Source organism: Panthera leo, chromosome B3 (genome assembly GCF_018350215.1).
Source record: "Panthera leo isolate Ple1 chromosome B3, P.leo_Ple1_pat1.1, whole genome shotgun sequence".
Taxonomy (NCBI): Eukaryota; Metazoa; Chordata; class Mammalia; order Carnivora; family Felidae; genus Panthera; species Panthera leo.
This window is the reverse complement of record NC_056684.1, coordinates 115,700,970-115,713,201: the sequence shown is the minus strand read 5'-3', so window position 1 is coordinate 115,713,201 and position 12,232 is coordinate 115,700,970. Positions and strand designations below refer to the sequence as shown.

Here is a 12,232-nt window from a genome sequence, read left to right as displayed (position 1 = left end):
CGGCTCCCCTTTGTGCCTCAGGACGGATGACACTGGAGAGTGTCACCCCCGGTGCCCATAGGGTGGGGAAGTGGACTGCCTGAGAAGATGTACAAGATACTTCTTCAGTGAAATAAGTGAAGGGTCAGTTCTTTCAGAGTCTGGCTCTGTTCTGGTTCCTGGAGACGGAATGGTGTGGATTCCAGAAGAAAGAGAATGGGGTTTTTGTCCTCGAGGAGTCCTATCCATCACATTCCAGGGATGATGAGACACACCTACGTGCAGCAGTTGGGAAGGATTTAAAAGAAGTATATAAAGTTCAATTGTGATACTGATTTTGGGTGCCGAAGGAATAATTCAGGAAAAGGGAAAGCAGTGAAGACTAGTTAACCAGTGACAGTTTAGGGATCAGGCAGAACTTGAGATAAGCCTTAAAGACACATAGGATTCCTTACTGTCCTCTGAATGGCACAGCACATGAAGAGAGATGTGGCTTTGGTCCCATCTCCATCCCTCACTTAGCCTTGCTGTATCTGTTTTAGCATGGGTAGAATTGGGAGAATGTTTGCACCTACCTCACAGGGTTGATTTAAGAATTAACTAAGGTGATTTATGTAAAGCTCTTCACATACGTTATGTAAAGAGCATCATGCCTCTACATAGCAAGTGATCAATAATGGGTAGCTATCAGTATTAATTTATCAACCATTCCATTTATTTATACAGCGAAAATTTATTGCATGGCTATCATCTGTCAGGGACTCCCAGGCTCCCCACCAGTGTCCTCAGTACCTTTTTTTTTTTTTTTTTAATTTTCTAACGTTTTTATTTATTTTTGAGACAGAGAGACAGAGCATGAACAGGGGAGGGGCAGAGAGAGAGGGAGACACAGAATCGGAAGCAGGCTCCAGGCTCTGAGCCATCAGCCCAGAGCCCGACGCGGGGCTCGAACTCACAGACCGTGAGATCGTGACCTGAGCTGAAGTCGGACGCTTAACCGACCAAGCCACCCAGGCGCCCCTGTCCTCAGTACCTTTAACGCCGAGTCCCATGGCTTCCACTTATGCATGAGACACTTAATCATGATAGTAATCATGATAGCTATAGTGTCCTGAGTGGCTGTGTATGTGTCAGACCCTCTGCCACGTGATTTGTTACTATATCACCTTTAATCTTTATCCCCATTTTACAGAAACGAGAATAGAAATGCAGACTTTATGAAATTTGTGCAGGGTCCTATGTGGAGTGTCGAGCCTGGGATTTAACTTGTCTGCTTTTTGGGTGTTGGTTTGTTAGTTTGTTTGATCCACACTGACTCTTGTTACTGTCACCATATACCCATGATGTTTCCCAAACTGTACGTGGCTTCCTCAAAGGGCTGTGCCTCTCAACTTCAGTCCGCGACACCTCTATTCTACTTGTCCCACATGTCTGAAAGACAGGAAACCCCCCCTTCTCCATCAAGCCTCTGTATCTGGTTAGTCAGTAGGTTTTTGGTTCAGATGCACCTTTTCCCCCTGTTCCCCTTACCCTGGCTGGCACCTCCACTGACTTAGGCCTGGACTTATTGATTTCAGGATTTGTTCCACTGCCCTAGTCATGAGAGGTGAGGGCCACACAACACGCTTGGATGGACTTCATTAGATTTTGATAAACCATTCTTAAGTTTTTTAAGAAGTAAAGCATAATCATTCGTTAGTTCTGTGGCTGTTTGTCAGTGGTAGAAACTCAGAATGGTCTAACTGCAGCGGTACAGATAAGTGAGTTGCTGTGATTAAACATTTTTCTCCCTGGGGAAAGTGTGTTGGGAGACAGCTACTCTGTTCTGTTTTTAAAAGTAAAGCCATTTTCTTTAACAAACGGGACAGTTGGGTATCCACATGCAAACAAATGAAGTTGGACACCCTTATATGAGATACAAAAATGAACTGAGAATGGATCAATGACCTAAATACAAGAGCTGAACCTGCAAAACTCTTAAAACATACAAGTAAATCTTTATAAACTTCGATTTGGCCATGGAATTCTTCTTACACCAGAAGCATGACCAACAAAATAAACAGATAAAGTGGACTTCATCTAAAGTAAAAGCTTTTGTGCATCCATGGACATTGTCAAGGAAGGAAAAAGACAGCCTACAGAAAGGGGGAAAATGTTTGCAAATCATATATTTGGTAAGGGTTTAGTATCCAGAATATAGCAAGAAGTCTTATAACTCAAAACAAAAAGACATTACTTTTAAAAAATATATTTATTTTAAATAAGAGTGAGTGAAAGAGAGTGAGCACAAGAGCAGGGAGGGGCAGAGAGAGAGGGAGAGAGAAAATCCCAAGCAGGCTCTGCACCGTCAGCACACATCCCAACACGGGGCTCGAGCTCACGAACCATGAGATCATGGCCTGAGCTGAAATCAAGAGTTGGACACTTAACCAGCTGAGCCACCCAGGTACCCCAAAAAGACATTTCTTGAAAGAAGATATACAGACAGCAAACAAGCACGTGAATAGATGCTCAGCATCATTAGTCGTTAGAGAAATGCAAGTCAAAACCACAATGAGCTGCCACTTTACATCCACTAGGATGGCTATCTAAAAAAATTAAAGGAAAATAAGTGCGTTGAGGATGTGGAGACATTGGAACCCTCATACACTGCTGGTGGGGGTGTAAAATGGCACAACTAAAACATTTTTTTGGAAAGGGCCACCTGGGTGGCCCAGTTGTTTGAGTGTCTGACTCTTGATTTAGGCCCAGGTCACGATCTCAGGGTCATGGGATTGAGCCCCGCACCAGGCCCCACGCTGAGCATGGATCCTGCCCCAGATTCTCTTTCTTTATCCCTCTGCCATTCTCCCCTGCTCATGCACGCTCTCTCTCCCCAAAATTAAAAATAAAAAATTTAAGAAAAATTAAAAAAAAAAAAATTTCCCACGCACAGCTGGCGTGGGAAACAGCAAACATAGAATTACCATTATAGCCATTATTCCACTGAAAACAAGTCCTCAAATGAATATATTTATGTACATATGTGTGTATAGCAGCACTAAATCACAATAATCAAAAGGTTGAGACGGCTGAAATGTCTGTTGTGGGGAGATAAACAAATGGTGGCATCTATACCGTGGAATATTATTCAACCATAAAAAGGAATACAGTGCAGATACAAGGTATAATATGGATGGACTTTGAGGACATTATGCTAAGTGTGTCATATATCGCATGGTTCCGTTTATGTAACATATCCACAATAGGTAAATGCATAGAGAGAGCGCAGGTTGGTGGCTGCTAGGAGTTGAGTGGAGGGGAGAATGGGGAATGATTGCTTGATGAATATGGATTTCCTTTTGGAGGTGATGAAAAATATTTTGGATCTAGGCAGAGATAGATGTAGCCAGGATCACTAGCTGGCTTCTGGTGACAGTCTCTTCTTTGCTGAGGTCAGGACCCCATGGCCGGCGATTTCTAACTCTGATGCCTTCACGGGTCCGATCTATGGGGATCTGTGTCTGAGGCCAGCCGGATAGAAGTCAGCAGGGAGTGGTGGGGATTAGGTGGAACTAGGCTGGACCTGCACTGTCTAAAGGCATTCGTATTCAGGGAGACCTTCCCTGGGTGGATTCTCGCCCCATCTCCATCATTCTGCCATCCCTCTCCAGCCGTCTGGCAGGCTAATGTATTTAAACATCTTTGCCGTACCATTCATTCTCTCTAAACCCATGTCCTGTAACAGAACCTAAACTTCTTTGTTCCCCCTTCCAGCCTAGGATCTGCGGAAGGTCAGCTGGTTCTAGATGCATCATCAAACTGTTACCCTCCTCCCACTCACCCTGTCCCAGCACCTGGGGTTTGGGTGATAAGACTAAATCCCATTGGCTATGTAAGGGGATGGGCTCGCTCTGAATCTTTGGTTTAAGGGTGGCTTAGAGAGAGAGGGTCAGCAGCTGGTGGCTGCCTCTAATCGGGGAATGGTAGGTTTCTTTAGTGCCACTGGCCAGCAATTTGAGGGCATATTTGTTTTATCTGCCAGCAGGGAGAGGGGCACAGAAGAATCTGGAAAGATGTTTGTTATTCGAGGAGATGGAGAAAGTTTTTTTAAAATCTGTCCAAGCATTTAGAGACTTGGATCCATTCAGCTCAGAGTGGGGAGGGGTGTGTCAGGGGAGTCCGGGAGAGGGTGTGGAGGAAGGAGACCTAGTCCATTAGATCTAGGGAGGGGCCAGCACTGTTTTCTTTTGTGCTTCCAGCTCTATAGCTGCTTGTAATCCCCTCTTCACTGCTGATTTTCTGAGAAGCACTTAGGACAGAAAGATCTTTGTCCTTCCAATAGGTAGCAATAGGTAACCATCCTTCCAGTAGGTAACAATCCAGTGGGCATTTGCAGGCTGGGGGCAGGATGAGAAAAGTATAGCTGTGTGACTTGAAGGAACTGCCTAAGGCTCTTGTGCCCTAAAAAGCACCCCTAAACCCCTCCATGGTACCCAGAGTACCACCATCACACATCCCTTTATTGAAGGAGTTTGCCTCTCAGAGGTAAAGGTAAAGCCTTCTGAAGAGGCCCTCAGGAGGGTCACTGGAAAGTCAACCCTGGGAGGGTGTGACCCAGCACAGTAGGGCTCAGAACTGATTTTTTTCATTGTTTACCTAGACAGAGTGGTTGGAGGAACCGAGTCAACTTTTTTGTTACTCTGTCTTCAGTGGATTCCTTTCCCTCCCCTTCCCATTTGGACTTGGAGAGCAGGGATGGGGAGAGACTCTTCCTACCTTCTCTGAAGTCCTGAGTATAAAGCTCTGAATCCCAGGTGTTCAGCGTCCGGCTGAACCTCCCGGCCCGGGAGAGGTTGTGCTTTCATGAGGCCTTCAGAACCTTCCTGCTTGTGGAAATGGAGGCCTGGCTCGCACGTACCCTCTGCCCGCTCAGAGCTTCTCGGCTTGGCATATAGCACTTCAGTCACTTAGCGTGTTTGCTCTTTTTTTGTTTTTTAATTTATTTTTGAGAGACAGAGAGAGAAATTGCAAGTGAGGGAGGGGCAGAGAGAGAGACACACAGAATTGGAACCAGGCTCCAGGCTCCCAGCTGTCAGCACAGAGCCCGATGGGGAGCTCGAACTCACGAACCGCGAGATCGTGACCTGAGCCCCTTACCCACCTGAGCCACCCAGGTGCCCACTAGCGTGTTGGCCCTTTTTAGGAAGATTGACTCCTGCAAGGGGATGCAGACAGCTGAAGCTGTCATGTAGGTGAGGTAGCCGCCTCAGCTACTGTCCTAGGAGAGCCCAGATGGCTCCACACTGTGGTGCTTTGGTGTTAGAACTTGGGAGACAGGCCCAGAGTATTACTGATTCAGTGAACTAGTTCTTTCCTCCTGGGTCATACACACAGAGATTCATGGTTGTGAACATACATGTATCCTCTGACTTCTTCAATTTGTCAGGCAGTTCTCAGTGGCTGGGGGTGGGGGAGGGAATTCCTGGATCAAAGGAAAATCTCTATGCCCGAGAGACAGCTTTCTTACAAACTTAACTTGGGAGAGGTTCATGGAAACTGTGCAGGCACTGTCTGGAACCTTGAAAATCCATTCCTTGCACCTCCAAAATGCACCCCATTCCTTGTGGTCTGAGAGTGGTTATGGCCCAGGGGTGCCTGGCCAGATAGGAAGCCCAAGGAGCCTCTCCTCAGAAGGGTCAGCTGTGACATCACGGGTCCCTCCACAGGGCGTGAATGGGCTGTGTGCTGTGAAGGTTAAGAGGGAAGGCTTTTGAGTCAGGCTGCCTGTGTCAGTCCTGGCTTATTAGTTGATTTTTTATGTCAGTTTCCTCATCTTGTAAAAAGGATATGGCAATGGTACCTACCTCATAAGGTTGTTGTGAGTTAATGATAATGCCGATAAAGGACTTGCCACGAAAATGGATGCATCGTAGGTACATCTTCCCAAAAATGATGGCTCCTACCATCAGTCCATGGTAGCTGCACAGTGGAGCCTAGAGGAGAGGGTAAGAATCTGGCAAGAGGGCTCTGTAGGTGGTGGTTTCCCTGTGATTAACGCAGACTTTCTGGTTTCTTCTATGTTCCTTTTCTTCCCAGTATTGATCCTCCAGAAGGTGGAGAATGGAGACCTGAGCAACAAGATTCTGAAGATCACTGATTTTGGCCTGGCTCGAGAATGGCACCGAACCACAAAGATGAGTGCAGCAGGGACATACGCTTGGATGGCACCCGAAGTCATCCGTGCCTCCATGTTTTCCAAAGGCAGTGATGTGTGGAGGTAAGGTCCAAAGGGTCAGGGGCAGTGCCGCCCTGGTCTATTTTGGCTGCACACGTGTTTCAGGACTTGGAGAACTGAGGATGCATAGACTCCCAGACACCCCAAGTAGGTCTAAGTGACCCCTTCACAGCAATCTGTAGTAACTCCCAGGTTGCCATGGGACAGTTTCTAACGCCTTCATCTATCCAAAATTCCTTTAGTGCTGTGGCAGGTACCGCCTCTATGTGTTAGTGATTGCTCCGTAGGAAAGACCAGTAGATCCCAGGGGCAGTGTGTACTCCCATCTCTGACTGTAGGGTGGTGAGGGCACCCAGGCATTCCTGGGGACTGACCTTCCACGGGGTCCCCCTGGCTTCCTTAGCAACCGCGGCTGTTATTGCTGGACTTGTTCTCACTCTAAGCTCTTCCACTGATGAGTATTCTTTGTGCTATCTCTGTTGTTTTGGTGGGTTGGAAATTATGCTTTCTAGTTATATGGTTAACCTTTTAGTCAGGGCACTGTCTGTTGAACATTGATACAGAAATGGGAAAAGATGGGTCTCAAGCCTGTACTGAGAACTGCAGAGTCACAGATTAGACTAGCCGTTCCCCTAGTAAATGTCAGCCTAAGAGGTCATAGGCACATGGATCTAAAAATCCAATCCCCACTGATGGGAGGAAGAGCTTGTGCAGAGGGTGCATCCTCCTGGCTGTGAGAAGTAGCATCACCTTGGTACACCAAAAGAAAGGGCCATGGTTATCATCGGACTTCAGTCTATGAAGTTGTTTCTTCCTGGTGAGTTGTAAAGTGAGCTTGTGTGTGTATATGACGAATGTGTGTTTTAAAAAAAAAAACAGCTTTATTGAGATATACACGTATTACGAAGTTCACCCTTCAAAATGTAGAAGTCGATGGTTTATGGTAAATTTACCAACTTTGTACCAATCGGCATTGTTACCAGCTTGCTAAGGCTGCTGTAACAAACTACCGCAGGCCTGGTAGCTTTAAACAATAGACCTTTGTAGTGTGGAGGCCAGAAGTCTGAAATCAGTACTAACAGGGCTATGCCCCCTCTGAGACTTTGGGGGAGATTCTGTTCCACATAAGGGTTTTGGATATTAGGACATGGATGTATCTTTTTAGGGCTACCATTCAAACCACTACGACTGCTATCTGTTTCCAGAATTATTTTTCTCATCCCAAAAAGAAACCCAATACCTGTTGGTAGTCATTCCCCAATCCTGCCTCCCCCTGTCCCCAGCAACTACTAATTTACTTTCTGTCTCTATGGATTTGCCTATTCCAGGCATTTCTTATATATGGAATCAATACAACATGTGGTCTTTTTGACTGGCTGCTTTCATTTATCATGTTTTCAAGGTTCATCCATGTAGCATGCATGAGTCAGAACTTCATTCCTCTTTATACCTGAATAATATTCCATGCTATGGAAATTTATTTATAAGTTGATGAACATTTGAGTTGTTTCCACTTTTTGGCAGTTGTGAATAATACTGTTGTGGACATTTTTGTGCAAGCTTTTGTGTGAATATAGATTAACATAGATTTTCAGTTCCCCTAAGTATATACCTGGAAGTGGATTTGCTAAGTTATATGGTTATTCTGTGTTTAATTTTTTGAGGAACGACCGAACTATTTTTTTTTTTTTTTACCATAGCTGCACCGTTTTCCATTTCCATTAGCAATGTAGGAGGGTTCCAATTTCTCTACATTGTCTCAATACTTGTTATTATATGTCTTCTTAATTATTGCTATCCAGTTAGATATGAAGTGGTATCTCATTGTAATTTGGATTTTATTCTCTAATGACTCCTGATGTTGAGCATCTTTTCGTGTGTTTATTGGCCATTTGTATATCTTTTCTGGATAAATGCCTATTCAAATCCTTTGCTAGTTTTGAAACTGGGTTGGTTATCTGTCTTATTTTTAAGTTGAAAGAGTTCTTTATATATTTTTAATATAAGTCCTTTATCAGGTACATGATTTGCAAATATTTTCTCCCATTCTATGGGTTTCTTTTTTCTTGTTTTTTTCTTTTTCTTTCTTTTTTTTTTTTTTTTTTTTTGAATGAGGGGCAAAGAGAGAGAGAGAATCCTAGGAGGGGCAGAAGTAGAGGTAGAGAGAGAGAGAGAGAGGCAATGCTCACCCAAAGCGGGGCTCGTGCTCACCAGAAGCGGGACTTGAGCTCACCCAATGTGGGATTCGAACTGACAAACCATGGGATCATGACCTGAGTTGAAGTCAGATGCTTAATGACTGAGCTACCCAGCTGCCCTCTTTTTACTTTCTTGATGGTATTCTTTGAAATAGAAACATTTTTAATTTTGATGAGGTCCAATTTATCTATTTTTTTATTTGATTGCTTGTGCTTTGAGTGCTTTTGCTTAGACTTTTGGTGTCATAGTTAAGAAACTATCCCCAAGTTTTATGAATATCTATACCCATGTTCTAAGAGTTATAAAACTCTTAGCTTTTACATTTAGGTCTGTGTTCCATTTTGACTTAATTTTTGTATGTGGTGTGAGGTAAGGGGTTTAACTTCATTCTTTTGCCTGTGACTACAGTAGTCCCTCCTTATCAGTGGTTTCGCTTTTTTATGGTTTCATTTACCCATGGTCAACCATAGTCTGGAAGGTCAGACCTATCATCAGAAGGTCAGTATTACCTAACGCTGGGTCACAATGCCTACATCATTCATCTCACTTCATCTCATCACATAGGCTTTTTATCATCTCACATCGTCACAAGGGTGAGTATAGAATGATAAGATTTTGAAAGAAAGAGCATATTTGTATAACTTTTATTATAATATATTATAATTATTCCATTTTATTGTTCATCTCTTACTATGCTTAGTTTATAAATTAAACTTTATCATATTTATGTGTGTATAGGAATAAACATCTATAGGGTTCTGTACCACCTGCAATTTCAGGCATCCACTGGGGGTCTTGGAACATGTCTCCCATGGATAAAGGGGGGACTACTGTACCCAGCCCCATTTGTTGAAAAGGCTGTTCTTTCCTAATTGTCACCCTTGTCAAAAAGTAATTTATCACAGATGGAAGGGTTTATTTCTAGACTGTCAATTATACTTCATTGGTCTATGTGCGTATCCTTATGCCAGTATGACTCTTTTGTTTTAATCAGTCTTTCTTCCTTTCTCTCTCCCTCCCTTTCTTTCTTTCTTTCTTTCTTTCTTTCTTTCTTTCTTTCTTTCTTTCTTTCTTTCTTTCTTTCTTTCAACATAAGCAGGGACGAGCAGAGGGAGGCAGGGGAGGAGACAGAATCCAAGGCAGGCTCTGAGCTGTCAGCACAGAGCCTGACAAATGAACGGCTTGAACTTACAAACCATGATTTCATGACCTGAGCCAAAGTTGGATGCTTAACCAACTGAGCCACCCAAGCACCCCAGTACCATTCTGTTTTAATTACTGTAGCTTTGTACTAAGTTTTGAAATTAGGACATGTGAGTCTTCCAGCTTTGCTGTTCTTTAAGATTATTTTGGCCATTCTGTGTGCCTTGCGTTTCCAAATGAATTTTAGGAGCACTTTATCAATTTCTCCAAAATAGGCAGCTGAGATTTTGATGGGAATTGTGTTAAACCTGTAGGTCACTTTGGGAACTGTTGTCAGCTTAACAACATTAAGTCTTCCAATCCATGAACATGAGATATATTCCTATTTACGTAGATCTTGTCTAATTTCTTTGAGTGATGTTTTGTAGCTTCTGTATATTGCATCGTATATCCCCAAGCATTAATTATAGGGTGAAGTGACTATCATGCAGAAAAGCGTTTTCTTCCCTTAAAATATCTGGCCAGATTTCATCAGTGTGAACTGTGTAGTGACATTCCAATGTTTTTGACATATAAAAACAGCAATTTCATAGGCTTCAATCTAACGCTTTCATTACTTGACTATAGGCTAAATGAGAATAGCTAATATATTAATTAGGCTAAGCTACTATTACAAAGAGACCTATAGATGCAGTGGCTTAAATAAAGTAGTACTCAAAGAGTAGTTCAGCCAGTCCAGGCTGTGGGGTAGCTGCGCCCCGTGAGATCCTTCAGAAACCCAGGTTCTTTCCGGGTCCCTCAGTGCATTGTTCTTATCTAAATGGTTACATCTAAGTGACTGTTGCTTCCACGTTGTATTTTGCAGAAACAGAGAAAGAGAGCTTATCCATGACAAGCAGGTTGTCTTTAATTTGGAGACAACCCGGAAGTTGTGTACATCTCCTGCTCTTTTGTTATATGCGCACACCCGGCTCCAAAAGAGGGAGACAGATGTACGCTCTATCTGGGTAACTGTGTGTCCAGCTAAAACTCTTATGATGGAAGAAGGGGAGAGTGGATATGGGGGACAATCAGCTACTTGCCACACTCAACTTGATCTTACCTTTCTTCCTAGGAAACCATGACTTCTCAGTAACATTACTGTTTTCTACTTCCTGTATTCCTGCTAGGCTTCTTCTCCAGCCTGGCCCTGAAATTGTACAGATTTTATTGCCACAGACGCCAAAAGTTTCTGTCGCTATACTGATTTGGACAGAGTTGCTGCAGGTATGCAGGCACGTTCTTAGTGGGAAGCGAAAGCCCCAATATCTAATGTAAGGTCTTTTCATGGTGACAGAAGTGGCCGGCAAGGAAGAGCAAGGCCATTGTAGGAGTTTGTCCATCATGGAAGGAACAGGGCAAGACCATTCATCTTTTACCCAAAGTGTCCTTGTTCTAAGGCTAACCTCCAGGTCTTGCCTTTCAACCACAGATCCTGAAAGCAGGCTTGAGGAGCCTTTGGTGAATCATCTGATGAAGTTATTCTGCTCTCTGAAGGGAATGGCTTGGAGGTAAACTCCAAATCAGTAGCACTTTGGATGAGGTGGCTTGGAAATGGTCATGTGGTCTGCTCTGCCACTAGGTCTTCAGTTTAGAGTTGTTCCCAGGACTTCAGCTTCCTGACTCATCTCGGTCGAGGAATGTGGTTTGAAGACATAATTCACTGTGCTCCCTCCAGCTATCTTAGCTTCCGCGCTGCAGTATTCCCTGCAAGGAACAATGTATTGGAACCCCTTAGATGGGCCTTTACTCCTTGAGGCTACTTACCTAAGTGGCTCCAAATGATCTCAAACCTTTGTCCGAGGAAAACTTGTGCCCATTGCTGTATGTACAATATGCATACACTGGTGACAGTATTTGCTACCCACACAAATGCTTATGAGCTAGGCTCTATGCTAAATACTGTACCCCATTAAAAAAAACTTTTAATGTTTTATTCTTTCTTTGAGAGAAAGACAGAGTGCAAGTAGGGGAGGGGCAGAGGGAAGGGGAGACACAGAATCCGAAGCAGGCTCCAGGCTCTGAGCTGTCAGCGTAGAGCCGGACATGTGGCTCAAACTCACGAACCATGAGATCATGACCTGAACCAAAGTTGGACGTTCAACCTACTGAGCCACCCAGGCACCCCACTATACCTCTGTTTTATCTCGTTTTATTCCTCACAAGAATCCCCAAAAGTAGAGGATATTATTTCCATTTTGACAGATAAGGTAACCGAGGCTTAGATGGTTTAAGTCATTTGTCTAAGTTCATCCAGGTGGTAGAGACAAAGCTGTGGTTAGAATCAGAGCAGTGCCTGGGTGACTCAGTTAAGTGTCCAACTCTTGATCTCAAGGTTGTGAGTTCAAGCCCCATGCTGGGCTCTGCACTGGGTGTGAAGCCTAGTTTAAAAAAAAAAAAAAGGAACTAAATATGTGTCTCTGAAAACTTTGTGGTTTAGCCATATTGCCATCTGTATACCCTTGTGCCTGCATTTCGGGCAGCTTCTTCCGGGATGATTGGCCCACTAGGCCTGGGGCTCAGCAGGATGTCCCAGAGAGGGCCCACACATGCCCAGGAGCTTGGACAACGTTTGTTCACAAATCGACTTGTAACTCATTTACTCATTCAGGAAATGTTTGTGGAATATTTACTGTGTGCCAGGTACTGGGCAGA

At 43.9% G+C, this 12,232-nt stretch overlaps 1 protein-coding gene across 1 annotated transcript in view; it reads left to right on the top strand.

Moving 5' to 3' along the window:
- The window catches only part of MAP3K9 (mitogen-activated protein kinase kinase kinase 9), a 75,715-nt gene that overhangs the window by 41,598 nt on the left and 21,885 nt on the right, over positions 1–12,232 (top strand). Inside the window, exon 3 of the mRNA XM_042943660.1 lies at positions 6,058–6,238. Coding sequence (XP_042799594.1) covers positions 6,058–6,238 — 181 coding nt within the window. The remainder of the gene's footprint in view (positions 1–6,057; positions 6,239–12,232) is intronic.